Source organism: Sorex fumeus, unplaced genomic scaffold (assembly GCF_029834395.1).
Source record: "Sorex fumeus unplaced genomic scaffold, SorFum_2.1 ptg000063l, whole genome shotgun sequence".
In the NCBI taxonomy this organism is placed as follows: Eukaryota; Metazoa; Chordata; class Mammalia; order Eulipotyphla; family Soricidae; genus Sorex; species Sorex fumeus.
In genome coordinates, this window is record NW_026606120.1 from 70728868 (window position 1) to 70740344 (window position 11477).

Here is an 11477-nt window from a genome sequence, read left to right on the forward strand (position 1 = left end):
CCCCCAGGTCCCCCAAGTCTCCCCAGCTTCCTGCTCACCCGCTGCACATGCCTCAGGGCCAGTTGACTTGTGTCCCAGCCCTTTCTCCCTGGCCCACACTAGGAACCTCCCACCGTAGGTCACCCCAAAGGCCAGATTCCCCGCCAGGTCCTGCGTGTGTCCCGCACGCTGGGTTCTCCCTCTCCAGGGGTGGCAGAGCCTGGGTCTGCCCAACTCAGGCTCGCCGCTGGTGCTCACCCAGCTGTGCTCCCTCCAAGCAATAGTTCACATTTCACACACTCGGGGCCTGCCAGGGAGCTCTGGAGGCTGGTGGGAGTCAGATCCGTCATCTAGAGGTGATAAAGATGAGTGAGTGTAGGGACAAGGGCTGCAGGAGGGCCCCGGGGGGTTGGCTAGGCTGACCTCCAGGTTTTCCACTCCGCTGCTTAAATAAAGACTCTCTAGCAACAGCCTTGTCTGAGCCTTATGTTTGAGGGATCGGGGGAACACAGATGAACCCCCTCAAGGAGCTTCTGGGGCACAACAGTGGGGATCTGGGCCCAGGGCACCAGGATATGGACCGGGATGGATGCCTTTGCTAATGTGGCCTTGGGAGAGGACACTAATCACTTCCTCAGGTGCTTAGTCTTGGACGCCTTCCTGCAGAAGGAACCAAGCATCCATAGCCATCTTGGCCAGTTGGGGGCAGGGGGGCTTTTGCAGCTGGGACTGAACCTCAGGAGCTGCCCTGAGCCCTGCGCTTCCATGTCCCCCTCACCTGCCCTGAGACGCTCCCACTGCACAGACAGGCGCATCGACGGGGCAGGACAGGGCAGCTTGGGGGACCTGCCCAAGCTTAGGCAGGTGGCGCAACACTCACTCCAGAAGGACACTCTTGCCTGCTGGACTGCCCTGAATGTGAGAGGGGTCCCCACCCCCCTGCCCCCCGACCAGACTCAGTGACTGGGGGCACTGCAGCGTGGTAGTCTCCCTCCCAACTCAGTGCCGCCACTGTTGCCGGGTCTCACAGTGACCATGAGAGCCCGTGGGCCGGAACCGCTGGATCCCAGGCTGCCGAGACTCCAGCCAGCTCATCACTGGGCAGGGCCTCGCTCTGACCCAGGCTGGAGGGCAGGAGGCTGGGACTGAGCAGGCCACTTCCCCCTCCCTGGTCCCATAGGCGAGGTGGATGAGGACACCTGGCATGCTGGAGAGTGGCTAGCGTCCAGGAGGGACCGAAGGTCCCGTGTTCCCTGCGGGGGGAAGGGGAAGGTGTTCAGGCGAGATGAGCGGCCGACCAGGGTTCTATTCCTAGCATCCCATATGGTCCCCTGAGCACCGCCAGGAGTAACTTCTGAGTGCAGAGCCAGGAGTAACCCCCGTGCAATGCCAGGTGTGACCCAAAAAGCAAAAATAAAAAAAAAATATTTAAAAAAGAAAGACAGTTTCCCCTACCGGGAAAGTGGACAGAGGGCCAACACATTGGGCAATGATGGGGGTGCTGGGGAGGGGTGAGCCGCTGGGAGCAGGACACCTGGGTTCTCTCAGTGGGCCCAGGAAGGTCTCTGGGAGGCTCTCAGGCTGCTGTCAGGGCCTCCCAGTCCTGCCCTCACAGGGTCTCCAGGCTGAGGGGAGGCCACGCCCACCTTGGTCATCCTTTGGGGACAGACACGTTTCCCTTGTGTCCCCAGGTTGCCAACGTGAGTCAGAGAAATAGGCGCTTTGTTGAGGCCTGAGGGTAGCGGAAGGTTGAGGGGGGCCAACGGGGTGCCGAGGCTGAATGCTAGAGGAGAGGAAGGGAAGGGGCGCTGGCACCTTGGGAGTTATGAGATAAACAACACAGCCAATGACTTTCACCTGGGAGGGCGACAGGGGGACCCTCGAGCTGGGCTGACGCCACATCTCCAGCCTACAGTTCTTCAGGGCTGTGGCTCAGGCAGGACCAGACTCTCCTACCCCGGCTCTCCTGGCACCGGGAGACCAGCTGGAAACTTTCTGAGGCTTTATTAAACAATATTTGTTGAATGAATAAGTACTAAGGGAGAACAGACGGGTATTAACGTGTGATGTCCACAAGGCTTAAAAATAGCCCAGCTCACAGATCCCGGAGCTGGTTTCTGAGTCTGCCCCCGCTGAGGCTTGGCAGGCTCTGACCTGGCCCAGCGCGTGGCTCTGCCTCGCACAGAGTGGCAGCTGGAGGCCCAGTACTGTGGTGCAGGGGTCTGTGGGTCCCTCCTCCCCAAAGGTCACCCAGAGGCCTCCCTCAGCCCCCGCCTTGTCTCCCCTCCCGGCGGCGTCCCAGCCCCCACGTGTCTGGATGTGGATCTGATCCCATTTCTTGGGCTACGTCAGTTCAGGAGGAATCAGAACCAAGCCCGCCCTGCCTACCCGAGTGTCCAGGGTGGGGGTGCAGACCTGGCCGCCCACATTCTGTGCAGGTTGCAGCATGAGCATTAAAGCAGCACCCACAGCTTCAGGTTCAAGAGCCGGCGGCTCTGCTCCCCAGAGCCTGCTTTCCACCTCCGGGGGGCTGTCAACCAAGCCAGAAGCAGGGCCACACTTACCTGGCTGTGCTGTGGAGGCCGCCCAGGTAGGGGAAGCGGCCGCCAACGAGGTGGTTCCCCTCCCCGCACAGGCCCCCTTCTGCATGGGACTTCCAGAGCCGTGTTGTTGCAGGTAATTAAAGGGTTTTAATTAAATTAGGATCCCATCTGGCTGGGATCAGTCAGGCCCTTAACGAGGATGGTGTGTCACCAACATCAGAAAGTAGATGGGGACCCAGGCATGTGGGGCTGAATTTGGGGACTGAAGGCCTTTCAGGTGGGAAGAGAATCCTCCTGAGCCCTCTAGGGCTCTCTGCAATGCGGTGTCCTCCAAGCTCGCCGTGAGGCTAGCCGTAGCGAGGGTGGGGGGACCAGCGCTCTCCCAAGCTCATCCCAGCCAGCGAGTCCCCAGTGCCTCCCTGTCTACAGCTGTCTGTCAGACATGTCGGCCTCTCTGACAGGTGGACTGCATACACGTGTGTAAACATGTCCATTGAATCAGGTAGAGCTCATTTAAATTGCGGGAAATGGAGACCAAAGAGATATTTGATAGAAATAAAGCAGAAATCTGATTTTTCTCTCACATAAGACTCTGGAGATAGGTTGCCTAGGGCTCTTATGATATTTCTCTTCCACAAAAATTTTCTGAAAACTTAAACTTCCTCCAGGTCATTGTTCTGCCCCATGGTCTTAAGAGAGCAACCAGAGCTCCAGCAATCACACACACTATTCCAGGCAGTGGGATGGAGGGTAGAAGAAAGAAGAAGCAAAGGATGCACATGATTTCTCAAGATTTCTGGAAGATTCTAGATAAAATTCTGACTAACATGTCACCAGTCAGATCTTAGTCACATCTCCGTACAAGGAAGGGTGAAAAAAAAAGCATTTATCCCAGGCAGCATGTGCCCTGCTGAAATTTGGGAATATTATGGTACAGTTTTTGTTGGTTAGTTGAGTTTGGGGTCACATTCAACAATGATTAGAGGTTGCTTCCCTGGGTACTGGAGGTTGGGGGGGACCATCCTATGTAAGGGGGTCAAATTAAACCTTGTATATGCAAAGCTTACATTCAGCCTTTTGAGCTATCCCTCCGACCCTCCTAGGACAATTGGCAGTCTCTGGCACAGGATTCTGGGGCAGAACTGGGACGGGAATCCTGCTCTCCTCCTGCAGGGCTCCAAAAACAGAGGAAGAACTTATATTTGTTAATCAAATCCTTTTTTCAATAACACCGATCCTGACTTTTCCACCTAAGGAGGTCCTGGTGATTATGTTTAAGGTCAGACAGGCTGGGATTGAGACCCAGATATTGGAACCCCTGAACCACCGTCTGTCTCCAATTCTCTGGCCCGCTCTGCGCCTTGGGGGGTGCCCGCCTGTCCTTGGGAACTGTCTCATCAGGTGTCTGTAGGATGAAGAGCAGGAGGATTTGAGCGTGGCTGCCTTTGAACTAGCAGCGGCAGAACCCAGCCCCCAGCTGCCGAGAGGGGCCTGGGTGAAGGTGGCAGCTGGCAGTCCAGGTCTTTGGCATCACTTGGCAGGTGCCAATCACCAAGCACAAGGGAAGCCCCTCCTTGCTGGCACCGTGGCCCCCAGCTCTGGCAGTGTCACAGGACTTAGAGGTGGAGGGAATCAGGCCCCCATGCTCAGCCCCACACAGTGAGGGTCTCAGTGCTGCCTCTGACCTGGGGACAGCCCCAGCTCCCGGTCCTGGCCCCTGGCCCCTACGTGCTTCCCCAGCTGCGGGCCTCACGGCACTCCTGCCATGTGCAAGGTCACCGGCTCCGCTGCCAAGGTTGGAGAAGGGGTGACTCAGTTCCCGCTTGCTCATCTAGGAAAGGAGGGTGTCTGGGGCGAGGGTGAAAGGACGACCCAGACATCCGTCTGCTCTCCGCTGAAGCTTTGTCAGGAGGAAGAAGCCATCCTGCTGACTTGAGCTTCACGGGGCACCGAGACCGAGGGGAAGGGCAGGGAGGCCTCCGGGGGTGGCTTGTGCTCCCCTCTGTTGCACCCTCCTCCCAGACTTGCCCTCAGGGAGATGCTGGTCTGATGAGGGGCGTCTAGACTCTGGCCTCAGGGGCTCTCGGTCTGATCGGGAAGGTACAGGTTGTATCTCAAAAAGCCCCTGAAGTTGTCTGGAAGACCGTCCAGCATGGGGGAGACCAGGCCCCTCTCCGGGCAGCCCTCAGTAGGAGATGGTGCGGGACCGTAGGTGGGCAGGGCCAGTGAGTGGGGAGGGGTTGGGGGAGGGGGGACCGCAGCTTCTCTAAGAGGGACCGGGCTCTTAGTGTGCTCTGTGGGGTTTGAAGAGGGAGGTCAGTGCTTAGCAGGGCTGGGGGTCCCTTGGTGGGGGAGCGGAGTCACTGCCCCCGAGAGGCAGAGGGTGGCACTCCATGACCTGACGGGCGGAAGGACATTTCCCTGGGAAGAAGCAACAGGCGTGGGCAGGCCTCAGGTTTTCAGGGCACAAAGGTGACTGGGGTGGTGGGGGGTGGCACAGGGGGTGGCACAGGGGGTGGCAAGTGAGCAGCGGGCGCAGGAGAAGGTGCAAAGGGAACGGGCAGAGGCGTGCGTGAGGGGAGTGGAGTTATGGCCCAGCCGCGCGGGGCTGCATGCCAGGCGGGCAGACCTCCAGCTGTCGCAGCATCTGGCTCTCCACGGGAGGAGTATGCCGGAGCAGGGTGCGTGCCCACCCCCTGCAGACAGGCCATGGCCTTCCCCCTCTGCAGGCCAGGCCCTACAGAGGGGTCTGGAGACAGCGCCCCAGCCCGCAGCACCCCTCCCCGGCAGGCCTGCATCCCTAGTGGGGCGAGAGGCTGGGAAGAGAGGACCCCACCCCTGTGCTTGGGAGAGAAGGTCCAGCCAGAAGGGGCTCAGCTCTAGCCCCCCACCAGCCCTCTGACTGCAGGGCGGTTGCTGAGCCCAGCCCGCAGGGTGAGGGGCTGGCACTGGGCCTGGTGGGCAGGGCAGGGACACCCCCAGTCTCCTTCGAGGAGGACTCCTGGGGTCTCCGGGCCAGGGGGTGCCCCGCCCAGAGTTTGTCTGCAATGACCTCCAGCAAGGGCACTTCGACCTTGGGGGCGGGGCCCAGCCTTCCCTCACTGAGCCCCGAAGTCACATTAGCAGGGCACCACCTGCTAGCATGTCCAAGTGCTGGGCCAGAGGAGGGTCCCCTCATGCCCTGCTCCCAGGCCTGGGAGAGCCAGCGCTCCACCCCCGTTCTCTGAAGGGGGTTCCCCAGGGGCACATGGGGAGTACCTCAGCGCAGGTTCCGAGCCAGAGACCATTAGGAGTGCGTGACCGAGTGGCTCTGAGCTCCTGGAGAAGGACAAAGTATAGAGACTGGTTGGGCCCCAGAGACGTGCCTTTGGGTCCCTCGGGACTCAGACTCACTCACTGCACAGCCCCGGGGAGTGAGCGCAGCTTCCAAGGAACTGCAAAGAGTCCCCGGCAGCCTAGCCACGGGGCAAGATCCCAAGAGAGTCGGGGATCCCCCACCAGCTCCACCCGGGGTGATCCCTGTGGTCGCCATCAATCCTTATGCACCCCCAGCTTCTCCCTGCACCCCAGCACAGGACCCACCTGGCTATGCCCCGGCCGGAAGCGCCCCCAGAAACCAGTTTATGTCCCTGTGTCCTGAGAAAGGTCGCCCGGGTGGAGTCCCCCACACCACACAGAGCCCAGTGCCCGGGCAAGCTTTATTCCCACGCCCAGCACGAGATCCCGCGTACACACACGCACACAAGGGTGACATTCAGGTGACTTCACAAGCCCGTCCCCCCCGCCCCCCTCCACAGACAGATACCACAGAACAGAGCAGCGCACCCCTCAGCGCTGGCCTCCCCCGCCCAGCTGTGAGGGCCCTAGGCGGTCCCCGGGCCAGGGGGTGGGGGTGGGGGAGCTCAGGACACCGCTGGGGTGAGGCTGGTCAGCGGGACGAGGACACACCAACGGGATGGGGTGGAAGAGGGACACCAGCAGGCAGGGGCACGGGTGCAGGGACAGGCCCCTCACACGAAGGACGGTGTCTCCTCAGCATAAGTGTGGGCACAGGTTGTCGGGGTGAGGGCAGGAGAGGGAACTCCGGAAGGGGGTGCCCTGGCTGGGGACAGGTGGTCTGTTGGTGAAAACCGCAGGTTCCCAGGGTCACTGCTTGAGCTTCAAGCAGGGTCCAAGCCTCAGGCGGGGCTGGAGGCTCCGGGCTGCCCTGGAGGGGGCTGGAGAGTGGCCGCTGTACCCTGCCGGGCTGGCTCGCAGAAAGCCCCTGTTAGCCAGCTCCTCTGTCCTGTCCTTCCTCAGAGGGACAGGGAGGGAGCCAGATTCCTCCCCCAAGACTTAATCTGCAACCTTCTGCTCCGGTGCAGGGGAGGGGTGGGGAGGGCTGGTTCCCCCAGGCGCTGCAGGGAGCCTCCCCGGGGTCCCGCTCCCGTGCCTGGCCCTTCCTCAGCCCACGGCCAGCCCTTGGGACCCTCTTCCTGGCCCCCCTCGGCCTCTCCTCCTCCTCCTCCTCCTCCTCCTCCTCTTCTGCACCCCCTTCCTGCCCTGCCCAGCGTCCAGCCGGGGGACCTCCTGTGGGGCAGCCTGGCTGGGGTCAGCCGGACGGGTAGTAGGGGGAGTCGCTGTGGTAGTTGTAGTCGGGACACACCTTCTGCACCAGCCGATAGTCCGTGCTATAGAAGGCGATGTAGACGCAGACGACCTTGAAGGGCTGGGAGCAGCTCCAGGTGGCCGAGCTCTGCGCGTGGTCCCGGGAGCAGATCTTGGCGGGGTCGTGCGTGCACAGGGCCGTGCGCCGGCCCCGCTCCACCTTCTCCCACTCCATCCGGCAGTTGAAGATCTTGGAGGCCTTGGCTTCGATGAAGATCTGCTGCTCCTGGTGGAATTCGACGGCCTTACTGGGGGGCACGAGGCTGATGGAGATGTTGCCCTGGCCCGTGGCGTTGTGCCGGAAGTGGACGCTGAAGGTCCCGTTGCCGTGGTCCACAATCTTGCCTGTGACCAGCAGGTTCAGGGCAACCGTCTTGATGTTGGAGTAGAAGTCGCCCCAGCCAAAGATTTTCTTCACCTTGGCCGAGGGTGGGGAGCTCTGGCTCAGGCGGTTGGGGGGCTGCCCGGGGCCCCCCCATGCCTCCCCGGGTGGTGCCAGCAGCCCCTGCAGGGTGGCGTTGGCCATGGAGCGGGACCTGGGTGAGAGGTGGCCGCGCTTCCGGGGCATCCGGGCCCGAGGCTGGCTCTTGTGATCATCATGCTCAGGGTCTTCGGAGCCAGGGGGACCGTCTTCCTGGCCACAGATGACCTAGGGCGGTGGAGGTGGGAGAGAGTGAGGCCTCTGGGGCCAGGAGCGGCCCTCTCTGATACATGCCACTACATGTGCAGGAGGACCATGTCCATCCCGGCCCCTGTCAACTCATGCTCTGATCCTGGGAGCCCCACCCCCCAACACCCCTCCAGGTCCTGCCATGGTCACTGTCCAACATCTGCAAGGAGAGCACAGTATCCCCCCGGGGACCAGGCACCAGGCACCCTGTCAGATGGAAGAGGTCCAGCTTCTGATCCGGGTCTGATGGCAGAAGGGGATGCCTCTGTTAGCAGAGTCCCCACCCAAAATTGCCAGCCTGATGGGGGAGGCCCAGCCTATGTCCTCACAGAGCCCCGAGTTGGGCAGGGTCCCTCCACCCTCAGCTCTCACCAGTCTCCGCGGGCAGGGGGGAAGCGTGTCCTTGTCTGCCTGGGTTCTGGGGTCCAAGAGCAGTTTAGTGGGGACCGGGATTGGGGGGCACAGCCAGGGTGGCTGAGAGTGGAGAAAGTCAACCCCGAGGATCTGGGAGACACAGATGGTAACAAGCCAGGACCCAGTTTGCACCTGGTGGTGGGAGTTCACCCTGTCCTGTGTCAGGGATGGACGGGGACACAGACTCAGCTGCACGTGCTGGGGGCCCCCAGCGCTGCCATGTCCTCCCTGAGGAAAGTCTTGCTGCCCGGGCTCTCTTCAAGCCTAGTGCCCACCCTGCGCCAAGGCTGCCTGGGACACCGGGGCCATCTGGGTCCCCTGGGCAGGAGGTGGCAGTCCAGGTGGGGTGACGGGTTGGGGGGGGTCCCCAGGGTCTGCCACCCCAGGACCTAGGCACCAGCTAGAGCAGGGACCGCCGCTCAGGATGAGCTGGTGACCGCGGGAAGTAGAAGGGTGTGGAGGTGTCTGGATGGCCCCAAAGGGGTGCAGGGCAGCCAGGCAGGGATGGGGTGGGGGCTGCAGTGTCCTGCCGGCTCCTGGGGGTGTGTGTGTGTGTGCATCTGTGGGTCTGTGTCTGTGTGTGCGTCTGTGTGTGTGTGTGCATGTGTGTGCGTGTGTGCGCGTGCAGGCACGGCCAGAGGGAAGAGAGATCCCGGGCTGCGTTCAAAGCAGGGACCCAGCGTCCTCTGGCCCGGGGTCACGGCCGCAGGCGGGAGGGACAAGGGTCCTCGCAGGCTGTGGTGGCCGAGCGTGTCTGGGTCTGGGTGGCTGGCGGAAGGAGCGGGTGCAGCTGCGAGGCTCAGGGTCCCCGGCGGCAGGAGGGCGGGGGGCGGCGGGCCGAGGGGAGCCGGCCCGGGTGGGGCCCGGGGCGGCGGGAGTCGGGGCGCCCGGGGCGGGAGCCGCCGGCCCCGGTCCTGTGGGGCTCGGGCCGCGCGCGGCCGGGAGAGGAAAACAACAGGCGGGGAGGGAGGGAGCGGGAGGGCGGGCGCCGCGAAGGACGCGGGGCCGGCGCGCGGGGGTCCCCGAGGTCAGGGGCAGCCGGGGTCCCGCGGCGCGTCCCGGGGCGCCGCCGGCCGGCTCCCGCCACCTGCGGCCGAGTGGGTGGTCCGGCCGCGCACCCGCCCCCGTTAACCCCTTCCCGACGGTGTCCGGCCGCGGACCCGCCCGCGCCCGGCCGCCGGGCTGCCCCTGCGTCCCGCGATGTCGCGGGGGTGGGCAGGGAGAAAGTTTCCGGGCCGGGAAGCTGCCCGCGCGCTCCCCCGGCGCCCCCCGGAGCAGCTCCCCGCGGACCACTCACCAGATACAGGCTGCCCTGCACGAGGAACACGAAGCAGCAGCGGCTCAGTTGCATCTTCCCGCTGCTCCCGCCGCGCGGGGGTCCCCGGCCCCGTCAGGCGCGCCCACCCATGCTCCGGTCCCCGGCCGGCCCCGCCCCCCTCGGTCCCGCCGGGCCGCCGCCGCCGCGCGCCGCTCCCGGGCCGCCCCCACCCGCGACGGGCGCCCCGCGCGCCTCGAGGGGCCCCAGCTGCGCCCGGCCGCGGCGCCCGCCCAGATGTGCCGCGCGGCCGCCTCCCGAGCGCGCGGCCCCTCCCGCCCCGGCGCGGCGCGCCCCCTGGCGGACGCCCCCGGCCGCGCCCGGCCCCGCGCCCGCTCGCCGCGCGGCACCCGCCAGACTGGAGCGCTCCTGGCGCCCGGGCGCCTCCCGCGTCCTCGGCCCTCCCACCCGCGCGGCGGCGGCGGCGGCGGCAGGTACTGGGAGCCCAGCCGGTACCTCCGCAGTTAACTCCTGCCCTGCCGGCCCGCAGCCCGGGGGCCCCGGACCCGGGGCCAGGGCTGGCCCGGAGGGCGTCTGCGGCGAGGCGCTGTCCGCCCCGATCCCCGACGCCCGCCTCCCCGCGGGACACGCTTGGGGGTTCCTGCCGCCCTGCCCGGCCCCTCGGGAGGCTTGGGGCTTGGGCCGCCTTTCCCCCCAGCCCCTTTCGGGGAGCGGAAAAGGCCCCCGATGAGGCTGCGGGCTCTGACTTGGCTTCTCGGCCGCGGAAGTGTTTCCAGGAGTCTGACCGCTGGCCCTGGTGTCCTCGCCACCTCTCTCGGGCTCGGGCGGGAGGGAGGGGGGAACAACCTCCGCCCCATCCCCGCCCCTGCACCCCTTCTCTGTCCCATCACAGCGGCTGGAAACTTCCTAGTGCAAAGCCCCCTAAGGACCAGGCTGGGTTTGGGATGGAGAGTGCAGGAACCTCCTGGGAATCTGGGGGCCACCCGTCTCCCCCACCTTTTCTCAGGACAAATCCTCTCTGGGATGCCCGATTCCCCAGGTTGCTATCGCCACGGAGGCTCCCGTCTCAGAGGAATTCCTGCTGCTCCAGGGTCTCTGCGGACCCTCTGCAGACAGAGGGAGAACAGGACCTGGTTTGGGCTTCCCCAAATAGGGGACCCATCCTTCTCCCCAACCCAAGCCGTCTCTCCATCTCCATCTTCCTCCTGTAATTCCAGGCCCCATTGGTCTTCAACAGAACCAAAGGTCGAGTCCTTGGGAGGCCAGAGGGTGAGGAGGCCCCCCAGCCTGCGCTGGGGTGTGTGGTGAGCGGGTGGGCTCTCTGCTCTGTGGCCCTCGAGGCCCCGTCGGTCTCGGCGGCAGCCACCAGCGAGCACCCAGCCTCCTCCCCCACCATCTGCCAGGCGGGTGCATGGGGAATGCAGATGAATGTTAATATCAGCCTGGGCCAAGTGTGAGGAGGGAGACAGACTGCAGGGCCCAGACAGCATCGCTCACGGAGCCCCCTGCCTTCCCCAGGTACCCTGGGTTCTGCCAGGATGCAGCAGACCCTGCCCGCCGGGGTGGGGAGGGGAGGGGCACTTGGCCCATCAAGGACCCCCAAAGCCAGGGCAGGAAGGAGCAGCCTCATCTTCCCCTGGTCAGAGCCTCTGGTCCGGCGGGGAGTCTGAGCATGGCAGCTGGTCCAGCGCTCATATGGCGCAGGCAGGGCCGTGCCCATTCCTGTCCATCTCGGAAGGTCCTGTCCCAGGAGAGCCCTGTGGCCCTGCAGAAGAGCCTGGTTTTTCAGGCCAGACAGTCCCCAGTTCCACGCCAGGCGGGCCGTGTGACCTTGGGCTGGTTGCTTCGGTTCTCTGGTGCCGGCACCCTCATCTGTGATGGCAGCAGCCAGGAAGACCAAACGCAAACACCGGCGGGCACGGCGGCTGGCGGGCAGCCGTGGGAGGGC

General features: G+C 64.3%; 1 protein-coding gene across 1 annotated transcript; it reads right to left on the reverse strand.

The window, feature by feature from the left end:
* Nucleotides 1–6206: 6206 nt before the first annotated feature.
* Nucleotides 6207–9751, reverse strand: NXPH3 (neurexophilin 3). Its single transcript, XM_056127151.1, has 2 exons — nt 9551–9751; nt 6207–7818 (listed from the first exon to the last, which is right to left on the reverse strand). Exons 1-2 carry the CDS (start codon nt 9602–9604, stop codon nt 7114–7116), a joined length of 759 nt encoding a protein of 252 aa, XP_055983126.1. The 5' UTR covers nt 9605–9751; the 3' UTR covers nt 6207–7113.
* Between the last annotated feature and the right edge of the window lie 1726 nt (nt 9752–11477).

Coding starts and splice junctions, on each gene's coding strand:
- NXPH3 (XM_056127151.1), bottom strand. CDS start 9,604: ATGCAACTGAGCCGCTGCTGCTTCGTGTTCCTCGTGCAGGGCAGCCTG. Junction 7,819..9,550: donor TGCAGGGCAGCCTGTATCTG/GTGAGTGGTCCG, acceptor CCACCGCCCTAG/GTCATCTGTGGCCAGGAAGA.